Raw genomic sequence first — 13,423 nt, forward strand, 5'->3', positions numbered from 1 at the left:
TAAAATCTACTAACCCCATTCAGTGAGCTCAAAGCCATTAGTGGACAAAAGGTACACCTTTATTTCCCCTTTATGCAATACTGTTTCTAACAGCATTGTTTACTCTGATGACACTCTGAAATGTGCCTTTCAGATGTTTTGTGTTGTCACAACACTTCCCCCGCCCCCCTTTCCACCACACATATAAACATCAACAACTTTTCTTTTTTTTTTTTTTTTTTGTACAGTAAATTGTCTGCGGTCACCTTGTTTATAAAAGTTGTGACAAGATCCAAATGTGTTTATTTTCGCAACATGGATGTGCCACTGACAACTTTGCAAAGAAATCTGTGAGACAGATCATCCTCCCAAACTGTCACTTGTGACAGACCTATTAACAACACATCATGCTGCAGTGGGCTGCTCATGTTGAGCTGTGTACATGCATGCATGTGTGTGTTTGTGTTAGAGATAGAGTGGAAATATCTGAGATAGAATGCCCTTGACACCTGTCAGACAAACACAAAAGCCCATATAATCACATCTTCACTTGATAATACAGAAGCTATGGAGGGAAAGAGGAAACTAAGGGAGGCAAGAGAACAAAAACAGGGATGGGTAGATGGAGTATTACCATGATGATGGAACAAGTGAGATAGTGAAAATAGGGTGACGGAGAAAGAGAAGCCGTGTGAGACATGAGGGTGCCAGAGGGAAAGAAAAGAATGAGGGCCGTGTGGACTAAATATTTCTCAGCCAAACCTCTTCTGCTTATTTTGACTCTGTTTTATCACCTCAGAGCAAATCCAGGCAGTCACCCCAAAATGTAGGATTAAACTCCTACTAGCCCTTTGTGTACTTCAAAGGACTCATACTGACGTAATGATTTCTCTTCCTTGAATAATTTTATTACGTATGATTATTCAGGTTACTGTAGTATCTCTGCAATCAGTTTTCTCTTTTTCAGCAGATTCTCAAACTTCATCTCTTAGTTTGTATTGTGAGCATGCAATTACCTAACTCTGCCCCTTCCTCTTAGTTGAAGCAAGTTTTATTTATACCTTTATTTAACCAGGAAGTCCCATTGAGATTCAGAATCTCTTGGCCAAAGTAGCAGCCAAATACAGTTTACAAATACATAAAGATTAAGCAAAATAAACACATAAAGATTTAGAACAACTATTTAAAAACACAGTGAGCCTCTCAAGAATAACAAACACGTCTCCTTTAACCCACTCTTTATGATTACCTTAATCATTGCCTTAAATTTATCCACTGCAATAAATGATTCTAATTTAAGATCTCTTTGTAAATTGTTCCATGTCCATGGTGCAGAATAGGAAAAGGCTGTTTTCCCCAACTCTGTGAGCAACCGGGGAACAGTGAAAAGCAAGCGATTCGAAGAGCGGAGCCGGTAACTCCCAGAACTGACACAGAGTAGGTCACAAAGATATCCTGGAAGTTTGCCCAATATTGCTTTATAGATGAAAAAATACCAGTGATGTTTTCTGCAAGTGGTTAGTGATGTCCAACCGACCAGATCAGAAAGAGTGCAGTGGTGAGTGAGGGATTTGTTATAAATCGTAATGATGCATGATACACTGAATCGAGTGTATGCAAAATTGATGAGGCTGCATGCATATACAAGGTATCACCATAATCAATCACAGACAGAAAAGTAGCAGTCACAAGTTTTTCTTTGTGCTTAAAGTAAAGCAAGATCTGTGTCTAAAATAAAAACGTTCAAAGTTCAAGAAAAGCTACAGGCTAAGCTTACCCCAGCCGAGGAGCAAGATAAGCACAAAGAGCAGCATCACAGCTTGACATACCAACAGACAATCCCACTAACCCAGCTTTCGTTATTTGCATTAAGATCACAGCAAAGGCTGAATAAAGTCTAAAGTCACTCTTCTCCTCTTTGATTGTCATTCAAAGGCACATGAACATATGCCACTACCTGTGTAACATCATTTTATTGCATTTGAATTCAAGTGTCAATGTGTCAATGTGATCCTGAAGGAAGAGGTGTTGGGAAAGAATTTTTTAAAAGCTTGATTTTCTAACCTTTTAACCCTTAAATCATCACAACTACATTACACCATGAGGTTTATGTACGGTGGTCAAGTATAATGCAGCGGTTATTATTGATCTTAAATAGACCATTGATGACCAGAAGGCAGGGTCATGGGAGCTCAAGGCTCACTTATATAAATGGAGAAACCAAAGTGGACCTGTGTAGTTCAATTCCCCTGGAGGAGCAACTGCAGCAAATATAGAGAAACAGTAATAGCCAAACCTTGTTCAATCATTGTGTTGTCTTTTCAAAAAAACACGCCAAGCAACCATTGCGAATTGGGGCAACTTAGGGGAAGTAAAGTAACTGGTCAAAGAGTCAATGTGGATTTGTGCTCCCTATCAGAAGCAACCACCAACACATGACTGTTCTTCTTGTTACCTTAGGTCAAAGGACATCTTCAGATGTCTTAGAAGTGGCAAATGATTTCATGACAGAGCACAAAATATTTACATTGTCCCAATCTGAAAAGAACATTGCAACTTTACAAGACTGAAAAATAATGAAATTATTTTTTTGTTACTTTGTTTTTTAAACAAAGCAGCTTAAGTTTCAGTTCATCAACATGTCAATGATCTACATCTCTATACCAGTTACAATGTCATAGTGTCCACTTTAAGGATGTCACAATTACTTAATTTAACAAATAATCGTGTTATTAAATGCCATAATTAATCGTTAATATTCCTTAACATCGCTGTGTTTCATAAAACCAGAGAGGTCAGCGCAGCTTGCACAAAATCATCTTCTCTTGCTGAGAAAATGCCAGATTCTGATTTTTAATGTGACATAAGAAATAACTATGTAAAAAAATAATTTAAAAAGGTTAATTCCACAGACTAATCTTTTTCCATTAACACATTTATTTAGACAGCCATAAAATAAAACTTAAAGACCGAAAAAAAGTGTTAATGTAATCTTGTACATTTCTTGTACAAAGTTGGGGTTTGTGTTTCAAAATGCATGACTAGACAAATAAACTGATATGCATATTTTACTATTCATGTGCAATAGTTCCCTTTGTGCCATGCCAACACTGCCAAACAGAATACATATTTTCAAGTGAGAATAAGCTGCTCGTGGAGATCATCCCTTTGCAGCTCAAATCTGTTTTGGCAATACAAGGATGACTCACACAACATTAATAAGGTGGTTTTAAAGTTTTGGCTGATGTTTTTGCTCATGTCCTGATATGTTTGGAAAAAGAGTACAGTGTCTCAAGAGCTTGAATAAACGTTTCTGATTTTCTAAGCAGTTTTCCTAGACAGCAGATAAGCAACCTGAAACAAAGCTGGATCCAATATTCCCTTTGCAGGAAGATGCTAAACAGCTAAATGACTGCAGAGCTTCCCTTGTCCACCTTCAGTCAGCACTTTGGTCCAATGAAACTGTTTTCAAGTCTGCCCCACTTTTTGGTCTAAAAAACAATTAATAAAAAATATTACCTATTTTATCCTTCACAATCCTGCTGATTTCTTTCCTCTGTTCTGATCTTTTGAAATGTCTTTTTTCCTCTTCTTTTTAAACTCCCACATTGATTCTCCTCTAAAGGTTTCCATTGGTCCGCAGTGGACTTTTAAGAGCTTGTTGACAGTACGAGACCTCAGTCCTCTAGAGAATTCTGGGCTTGCTGCGGTGCTGTTGCAATGCTGAGAAGTTCAGAGAAGCTCTACATAATTACTCCGTTGTCTAATTAGTGAAAGTGTTGTGTACACGCTCTACATGCTGATGGGACAGTCAGGCAAGCACAAGATATGGAAAAAGAGGGTAGTGTATGTGTAGTCATGTGTACTTGTGGATGCTTGTGTGTATATGCAAGTGTTAATGAGTGTGTATACAAGGTTGGAGTTCAGCATCTCATCTAGCATCAAGATGAGAGAAACTGAGAAGAGCTGTCTAATCCTACTGATGTGACGTCCTGGCCTAATTGGGATATTTACTCGGTAATTAGCAGGTGAGAGAGAGACAGTGGGAATGTAATTGGGAATCTCAGTGACGAGACAAATTATCCAGACATTCAGCTCCTGGGCGCCATCCTGCCTGCAGCCCATTAACTGCACCCTGGGACAGAAGCAGAGACAGAGAAAGCCACAAAAAGAGGGGAGGAAAAAAGCCTGGGAAGAAAGCTGCATGGCTAGAAGAACATAGATGCCTCCATATACAGAAATACAAATAAGACAATTATTTTCAGCTTCCACTGAAGTGACACTGTGACATTTCAAAGGAGGAAGTGGCATTCATTATTCTTTCATATTATTGCTTCACAGATAGTCTATTAATCTCTGTCACTTGGATCATTGTCTTCACATCTGTCCATCAGTGGTTCTGAATAAACAGTGCCTTTGATGTGCCTGTGGTGGTGGGGAGGCAGCCTTTGGATGGTGTGATGTCTGGTCAGGTTCCACCAAACTGGTTTTGACTCAGTCAAATGAAAAGACTTTCCTCTTTGTGATTCTGTGTTTCAGATACAACCATGGACAGTGACTGTTGAGCAAAACACAGGCTCAGCTTTGTTTCCCCCCGAGAGTCACAGTCTGTGGCTGCTGCTGTAAACCTGTGGAAGTGAAAACGCTCTGCAGATGAATAACTCTGCACTGTGTTTTTTTTTCTTTTTCTTTTTTCCTCATTCTGTTTTCTACTTTTGCATTTCACAGAAAGTGTCCCAGTATACCATCATCGTGCAAGCCACGGACATGGAGGGCAACCTGAACTTTGGCCTTTCCAACACAGCCACTGCCATCATCACTGTCACGGACATCAATGACAACCCTCCCATGATGACCTCCAGAACTGTGAGTTATTACAAAGACAACAATGTGGAGAGGGTAACAGAGAAGAAGACGGTTTGGATTTAGAGAAGAGATATATATCTGAAGAAAGCAGAAGAAATGAAAGGCAGAATGAAAAAGGGTGTAGCAGCAAAATGAGGAAGGGTGAAAAGAAACTCAGTTTCAGTTTAGAACTTTACATGTAATGAAATTCAAGCAATTCCATTTTAACAAACACTTACTACAATGTTACTGCATGTTGCTGTAAGAAAATGTTTATACACACTCGCACATGTCACATTCGCTCACTCTTTAAGTATTTTGTCAGTGTTGCTTAAGATTCAGATGACAGAGAAGCAGCTGAAGAGGCAACAATGTCTCTCACTCTTATTTAAACTGATACAGAGATGTGCTCTTGTTTAACAAAATAAAGATGGTCCACAGTGAAGCTAGTTTTCCAGCAATATAGTCTTGAGTTGTGATGAAATCTTGCTAGGTGTCAGTTTGGTTCCAGGTGTCAGGATTATTCATGACGAGCGCTTTCCTATCAGAAGTGATGAGAGCAATCAGCCTGTTGGGTAGATAAGGTGCTTAGCTCTGCATCTGTAGGAACAGAGACTCAGGCAGCATCAGCAAGACGGCATACGCTCAGCCCTTTGAGGTGGTAGAGGAGCTGGCATTAGCATTTGCCCTGGGGGCTATTAAGGCCCTTATGATGATGAGTTAGCATTGGCAGTAAGCATGTGTCAGCCATAGAGGCTCATCAGAGGAGGGGAAGCAATTTAGACAAAGAGTGTACAGGAAATATAACATGCAGAAAGGAGACAGGGAGGGAAAAAAGAGAACAAAGCGAAAGAATGAACTGATGAGTGGACCACCATGTAGTCAAAGAAAAAAGGATGAGAAAATGTCGAGGAGTCAAGAAAAAAATGAGGGGCTATTTCACCACAGCAGTTATTTTCTACAGTAGCCGTGATAAAGCTTAAACATTTCTTGTTGTAAATCACAGTCTTTTCCTGACTCGGCACTCCCTTTCTGCTTTAAGATTCCCCACTGATGGCAGTGTATTGATGATAGTGGGCAATAACAGATTGATATTCTCTAACTGTATTCCAGCGTGTTTAAGTGCATTTTCATCAGCGTCACAGGGAGAAGTTAATACTATCATGGATATTAATGATAAACTTTAGTGGAGGTTTTGGAGCCACGATGAGACCAGCACTTTTAACCACTCCCTTCATAAATCATCCATTTTTGTGGGGAGATAACATAAAAGCCATTTTGTTGGGAATGCAGGCCATTATGCAAATATTTAGTGTTTGCAGTAAACCCCATAGATCTTTCTGCGTGTCCCAGAAATATAAAGTTTGGGGAATTTGTCTTTAATGTTGATGGTTAATATTTCATCACTCCTATCAGAAGCTGGCCTATTTTTCAAGCAGGCAAAGGCCGGTGTGCGCGGATGTGAAGGTTTGAGGCTCTTATTGCATTATGTCTGTGGTTCAGAGAGATGAGATCAAATTTTAAAAACAATAATTCATATCTTTTGCTTGTTTTTGCATGAATCACTATAATGATGTTTGTTGTATAGTATTGCAGCTCTGTGTGAGGAACTACAAACCAGCCACCAGAGTATTTCTGGGCAGGATTTACTGCAGTGCCTTTTTGGCCTTCTTCCTTTACCTTCCTTACAAAGTTCATATGATGGAGTTTCTTGTCACTTCTCCACTCTGTTCCTACCCCCCTTTGCCTTTCCCCACTGCCAGCACAGTGACAGATAGTTGAGGGTGCTGGCAAGAGGTGTTATGTCAAGTGTTGTGAGAAAACCAACTGTACTCCTTGCCAATCACAGTCAAAGAGCTCCCCTTTCCTTCCCTGTGGTCCATCAGTTAGAGACCAAACACTTATCACAGAGTGAAAAACTGGTTGAAATAAGGAAGTTTGAGCCTTTGCTTAAAGGCAAGCTTTCAACAGTTTTGTCTTGAAACAATCACAGACAGCAGCGCTCTGCTAGAATCATAGGTGCAATAAAAGGAATGCTCATCTAATAAATCACAGTTTTTACCATTTTACACAGACTATTTTACACAAATAGGCCTGATTTAGTTCTTGCTTTTGCAGCAGTTCTGTGTGGGAACCACTAAACCAATCGCCCTGCAGCAAACCAACACATTTTCACTGCAGCTTCAGGTCAACATCCTGCATATAATTTACATTTTCAAGTAAAGCCCGCTGTTAAAATTCAGCAGATATCCAGCTGTTTGTGCCAATAACTACAATAATCACCATAAGAAAATAAACAGTTGTTGACAACACAAAGTGGCTATTAAGTTGAAGTGAACATATAACAGTTCTCTTAAATTCTAATCAGCATAGAAACATTGTTTTCTCCTGGAAAATGTCCATGTTAGCTGCTTTGCTAGATTTTATTTATTCTGTGTCTACATTAGAGTAATTCTAAACTCCTGAACAGCATCTAAAATTACAAACCACAATGCCTAGTGATTAAAAGCCGATTGGCACAGTTTTCTTTGGGTCTCACAGTGCTAGTGACTGTAAGTCAAGAAAACGTTTGACATGCGTATGCAGAACTCAAAGTCTGCTTTACCACATCAGATTAACCATGTTAAAAAAAGAGAAATTTACTCAGAATGACAGGTGAAAAACTTCCAGTTTCTTCTCCCAATAAAGAGATATTAAAACAAGAAATTGATTACCAGAGTTGTGGTGGAGCCTTCAGTGTCTTTACTCATAGCTGGTTAACACTTGCCCTCAGATGTTACTGTGTACCAAGAAAAAAGATGCTCCAGGGTTCCTAAGGGAACTTAACAGCTTTCTTGGAAGTTGGCTTATATTGAATTGGCAAATCACAAGCCCACACATACAAAAACTCACACTGACAATAACATACGACAGGCTGTCTACTTATCCAAAGCAGGCAGTGCATCAGGACCACCCGGCCTCATCTGTTGTCTTAAGAATGTCATTGACTCTCTGAACAGCTCTCCTGACGCAGCCCTCTAATCTGCCCGTTGCTGTCGGCTGTTTGCTGGGTGATGCGAGGGTTGCCAGGCAGGGTATTATGGTCTGTTGGAGTGTTTGGTCTGTGGCTTTGCTCTTTGATATCCTACACACACATAAGAGGCTCAGTGGCTCATCCACGCCTGTTACCCATGTCGACACTGTGATTGCATGTTTCTCCATGCCTGTTGCCTCCAGATGAGTTGAAGACATGCCATGCCCTGACCTCATGTCACTGGTTAAGACTTGATGGGTTGTTTATGGAGGTGGGGCTGCGGTCAACTTGGGTTTTACAGGGTTGCTGGTTCAGTCAGTGTCAATTATCCCCTGAGCCGGAACAGACAAATAAGAATACCAACCACACCAGACACATGACAAACACCGGCTCGCTCCTCAACAGGCTTATCAGGACAAAGCACATGTTTTTTCACAGCATGAGGACAACTAAAAACCACTTATATTCACTCAAACAGATGTTTTAAGCCTCCCCTAGCTAGCTCTTCACTGTTCATCTGTTTTTTTTCTTTCCTCCCTTGTCACTCTGGATTTCAAAGGAATGAAATATTACTGCTCATCAAGGATAAGTACAAAGAGTGAAGAAAACATTTAAACTAGAACAACACCCTTATGTGCAAGTGCTTGCTAGTGTGCAAGCTGTGTTTACTGCATGCTTATACTTAGCTGTTGTGAAAGTAGGATCATGTATTCCACCTGAAAAACTTAAAATGATGGGCGTTTCTATGATGAAGTCTCAGTGGATCCTATAAGATGTAAAGATATTTCAAAAAGATATTTATAGGTTAACATTTTACTTTTTTTTTCTGCAGTTTTCTGGTGAGGTTCCAGAGAACCGAGTGGATGTTGTGGTGGCTAACTTGACGGTTATAGATGCCGACCAACCACACTCGCCTAACTGGAACGCCATCTACAGAATCATCAGTGGAGACCCAAATGGGCATTTCACCATCCGCACTGATCCAGTCACCAATGATGGCATGGTCACTGTAGTGAAGGTAAGATGACAGCTTGCTATTGTGCACTCAGATTGTGAAGGTCCTTGTAAAAGAAAGGATTATCTCTTTTTTTCTGTGCTGGATGTCAGATCTCCCTCTACTCTTAAGCACAAGCTACAATAATAAACTGCAGAGTTAAATGGGGACAGGATGGGGTCTCTGCCTTTCATATGCCCCTTAATGTCCAAAAGAGGGACTGGAAGCCGCTGTGCCCTTCAGAAATAGCTCATGCATTCGCACGCAGACTTAAACACAATGGCTGGTGAGACCACTGTAGCAAATTAGGTATTGATTTTTCAATTACAAAGGCAACGGTTTTATACACTCATAATGTTTTAGCAGCTGTGGTAAATGACAGCAACAACAAAGCCATGTCTTGTTACAACCTGCAATGTTACTGGATGACCTCTCAGAGACAGGCTGTCCAGTAGATTTACACCAATTTTACAAAGAAAAAATACAAAACAGAAAACAAACTCACACAGTTTGTATCATGTTCTTTTAAGCATCGATTTCTATCCTGGAGAAGAGCCTGCATATTTGACATTTGTGTATTTGTCTAAGAGAGGCTTGGTGTAAATATTCTTACCATGTTGCAGGCTTTTCCTAGAAATGACATATTTATTTATTTAAGAGTGACCTTGTGGACCCATGGCTGTTTACATCACATATCTTGCAATTCTCTTCTCACATCACAAAATAATGTTTAAGAAAAGCAGCAGTAACGTGTCCTTATAACTCCCACTGCACCCTGAGCAATGAGCACTGGTATTTTGCTTCTCTTCATTATCTCTAGATGACTGCTTTTAATAATCCATTCCCCTCACTCTCTGTGAAATTCAGTAGGCAGTTGGGTAGCCGTAAGCTTGCATGGGGACCCATGGGATGTTATCAGGAAATCATAAAATAAGAGAGAGGATGCCCCCTGAGAGGAAACAAGCAATAGACTGTCTCTACAAACATACAAAGGGGCTTTGGCTCACTCAGGGAAAAGGGAGCCCAAACATTCACTTCAGACAACTTTTAAAAGCCAAACCTGGTTCAGTTTAGTTGTTCCTGTTTTAACCAAGGCATCCACCACTGCAAATGCAGACACATCGAATCACACTGACACCCTGACACCAAGGTACACGTCAGTTTTTAACAAGCAACTTGAGCTTCTGTGTAAACAAGGCATGAGGTCTTAACCAGAACATGTCACGCTTCAGCGTTGCTCTCTGGGTAGTTCATAAGATGGGTTTGCATTTTGCCTCATGGTAATAAAGCCAGGAGACAAACAAACATGCATTAAGACACACACATACAGCCGCTTGGTTAGAGTGACTCATTAAGATATGCAAATCACATATAATGTTAAACTCCAAGGATGACAAGGGAAGCAAAGAGGAGGAGAGAAGTGAGGCGAAGACAGATTTCCAAGGATTGAAAAATGTAGCCCACAGAGAGCATAGATCACAGGGAGTGGGGGAAAGGCAGAGGTGAGAAGGCGAGGGGCCGTGAAGTTGGAGTCCAGCGGAGCAAATTAGGTAAAAGGGAAAGAGAGAAATGGGGAAAAGGGATACAGAGGAGATGTAAGATGCAATGGCTCTTGGGCAAAAAGATGGAAGCCGTGTTATTGACCTCTCACCCTTGTGGCTTCCCTCAGGCTGTGTGAGTCTGAGTAAGTGTGTGTGTTTTGATTAGCCTTCAGCTATACGCTAGACCTCCCTGTGCTCTGAATACCACTGGTTTTAGATCAAAGAACCATGAGCGTGGTTAGCCTGTAAATGGGCTCCCATGCGCCATAGAGTCACATATAAACAGTTGCGCCTGTGTGCTTACATTAACTGAAACGTACATGCATGCACACACACAAACTAACAAGCTATTCCCCCTCCATGCGCTCTTATCAACCACTTCCCTGATTAACAACGCTTTTCATGTGCTCTTACAGCGTCAACTGATAACTGAGAACCAATGAAAGATACAGTTTTTATCTATCTATCTATCTATCTATCCATCTATCCATCTATCCATCTATCCATCCATCCATCCATCCATCCATCATCAAACACAACTTTGTAGCACTGAACATCAGCCAGCAGCACCTACATAGCAGCTTATTTGTCCTCTTTTTATTCCTCTGTTTGGTGTTGTTATTTGCTGGTTTAGTTATTATCAGTAAAGCACACAACTGTCATTCTGGTTTAAGATCACACACACAATTTTATTTTAAAATTGGCACATTTTGTAGTACACACATTATGCTTGATTACTTGATGTGATTTGCTCTAACAAGGTTACATTTACAATGATGAAAACACCAATTTTAGTTTATATACTATATGAGATAGCTTTATTTTCTTTTGTAGCACTTTTCTGACTATTATATAAAATATGCCCCACAATATGGGCCACAATGGACATGGGTGGACTGGCTCCTGGTGTGGATGGATCCCCATGATATTGTTTCCTCACAGCAGCATCAAGCCAGATGTTTATCACTTTTAGTATTTTATACTTATATTCAGTTTAGAGACAGAAAAGAGCCATTTTTTGCAAAATGGGGGTGGTTTTATTAATAGAATTTGATTTGATCTGAGTATTGGAGTTCATTTACTGTTTAATATATGGACATGATTTAATAGATAAAGCCTAAAAAATTCTGCTCCAGTTACAGATTTTAAACTATATATTATTTTAATTTTATAGTACATATTTTTTACATAACTTTTGTCCTTTAAACACTTGTTTGATATCGACATAGTTCATTTACAGTTTGGAAAATTAGAATATAATTGGGGCACTTTAAACCACATGATCTCATGTCCTGCATGGAAATATGCAAAGAAGACAGATAGCAGCTAAAGCAAAGTCAATCTAACTTGTTTTCTTTCATACTGCCCTAAACTCTTTGTGTCTTCCTCCAGCCGGTAGACTTTGAGATGAACCGTGCCTTCATGCTGACAGTGGTGGTGTCTAATCAAGCCCACTTAGCAAGCGGCATCCAGTCGTCGCTCCAGTCCACAGCCGGAGTCACCATATCTGTTCAGGATGTTAATGAACCTCCCTATTTCCCCACGAACCCAAAACACATCCGGTTTGAGGAAGGAGTTCCAGCCGGCACCAGCCTCACGACTTTCTCAGCCTCAGATCCAGACCGGCTTCAGATGCAGCAGATAATCAGGTACTGAGGGATATCTTAATAAAAAAGTCATCACTTTAATTCTATTATTTTGTTAAATAATTCGATCTCTTACTGTGGGATTTTTTTTTTTTTTTTTTTTTTGACACGGACAAGTCTAAATTGCTTGAATAAGACATGAAGTCCCGGTAGCTACTCTTTAATTGCAGCCGTGTTGGAAATATGCCCCTTGTGACCAGCAGTGGGCTGAAAAGCCTTCTGGATAGGTTCCATGTTGGTAGTTAGGGGTCAGAGTTCAACAAGGGACTATATTTTGGTTTTACCCATTTCTTAAAATCTTACTGTGTGAAGTTTATGAGCCAGAGGAGAATTATAAGCATGGAGGGTAGAGGTTAATAGGGAGCAATAGCTTCTGGGCTATGCAGAAATGTGTGCATTCTGTAAGTCACATGAGCACCTACATGCCGACACACACACACATACAGACACACACATGCAAAACAAGAGAGACAGAACAAAGGAGATGGAGTAAAGAGGGGGAGGTAAGGAGCACAGCTGGCTCAAGTCCAAGCACCTGACACTGCAGTACGTCCACCTGCAGTGCTCTTTCTCTGCACCGAGCCTCTGGGTTTTAAATGGAAACCAACCTTTGAATGACCAGCAGGCCTAATTTCAGTCCAGCTGCCACTTTGTCAAGAGTGGTAATGACCTGTACTGTCATGATTATTAAATTTTGATCAGGGATTACTTGCCATACTCATGATTGCAATGAACAATTTAATTGTCTGTGTTAGTCTTTATGTCACTGTGATAGCTTAAGCCTAATTATAATGATATAATACACAAACACCTTGAGAAGAATAACAGTCTTTTTTGGGCAAAGACTAATCAAACATAAAAAGCGATTACATATGTTCTCCTTTTAGGCTTTAAAAACAAGTGTCTTTGCACCATTTGTGGGTTACAGTTTTTCCAAAAGTATGTTTTTCCTGGTAATTCATACTGGTTATTTAACTTTTACAGCATTTTAATGGCTTCAATCGCATTTCTTGGACTACATACCACATTACACCTGTGTTACACAAACTGGGTCAGAAGGTGGATATGTTGGGGTGATATATTTCAAATTAGTGGTATTAGCACAACTGACCACTTTCTGCTGCAAATCCATCAAATAGGCTTCTCAAAGTTTATTCATTATCCTTTTTCATTTGGCTTAAAGGTAAAATGAGCCAAGAGTATTTGCTTGAAAGGAGAAAGTTTTTGATTATGATAACACAACCGCAGAACCCACGTGTTTCCACTTCTGTGTGTGTGAGTGTGAATGAGTATGTCCAGATCTGAATGAGTGTATTGGTGTGATTTACAACAGGCACATAAGGAATACACAATTGAGACGACAACACACATTTTGGGTGTGACATTAATGCAACCTCTTCCCAAC

The 13,423-nt window shown here is 40.0% G+C and overlaps 1 protein-coding gene across 2 annotated transcripts in view; it reads left to right on the forward strand.

The window, feature by feature from the left end:
• Positions 1-13,423, forward strand: part of LOC121651488 (cadherin-4-like) — a 266,985-nt gene that overhangs the window by 234,940 nt on the left and 18,622 nt on the right. For both annotated transcript variants that reach the window (XM_042003725.1, XM_042003726.1), the window contains 3 exons: positions 4,708-4,845; positions 8,670-8,855; positions 11,765-12,021. In XM_042003725.1, the coding sequence (XP_041859659.1) occupies positions 4,708-4,845; positions 8,670-8,855; positions 11,765-12,021 (581 nt within the window). The remainder of the gene's footprint in view (positions 1-4,707; positions 4,846-8,669; positions 8,856-11,764; positions 12,022-13,423) is intronic.

Source organism: Melanotaenia boesemani, chromosome 13 (assembly GCF_017639745.1).
Source record: "Melanotaenia boesemani isolate fMelBoe1 chromosome 13, fMelBoe1.pri, whole genome shotgun sequence".
NCBI classification, from domain to species: Eukaryota; Metazoa; Chordata; class Actinopteri; order Atheriniformes; family Melanotaeniidae; genus Melanotaenia; species Melanotaenia boesemani.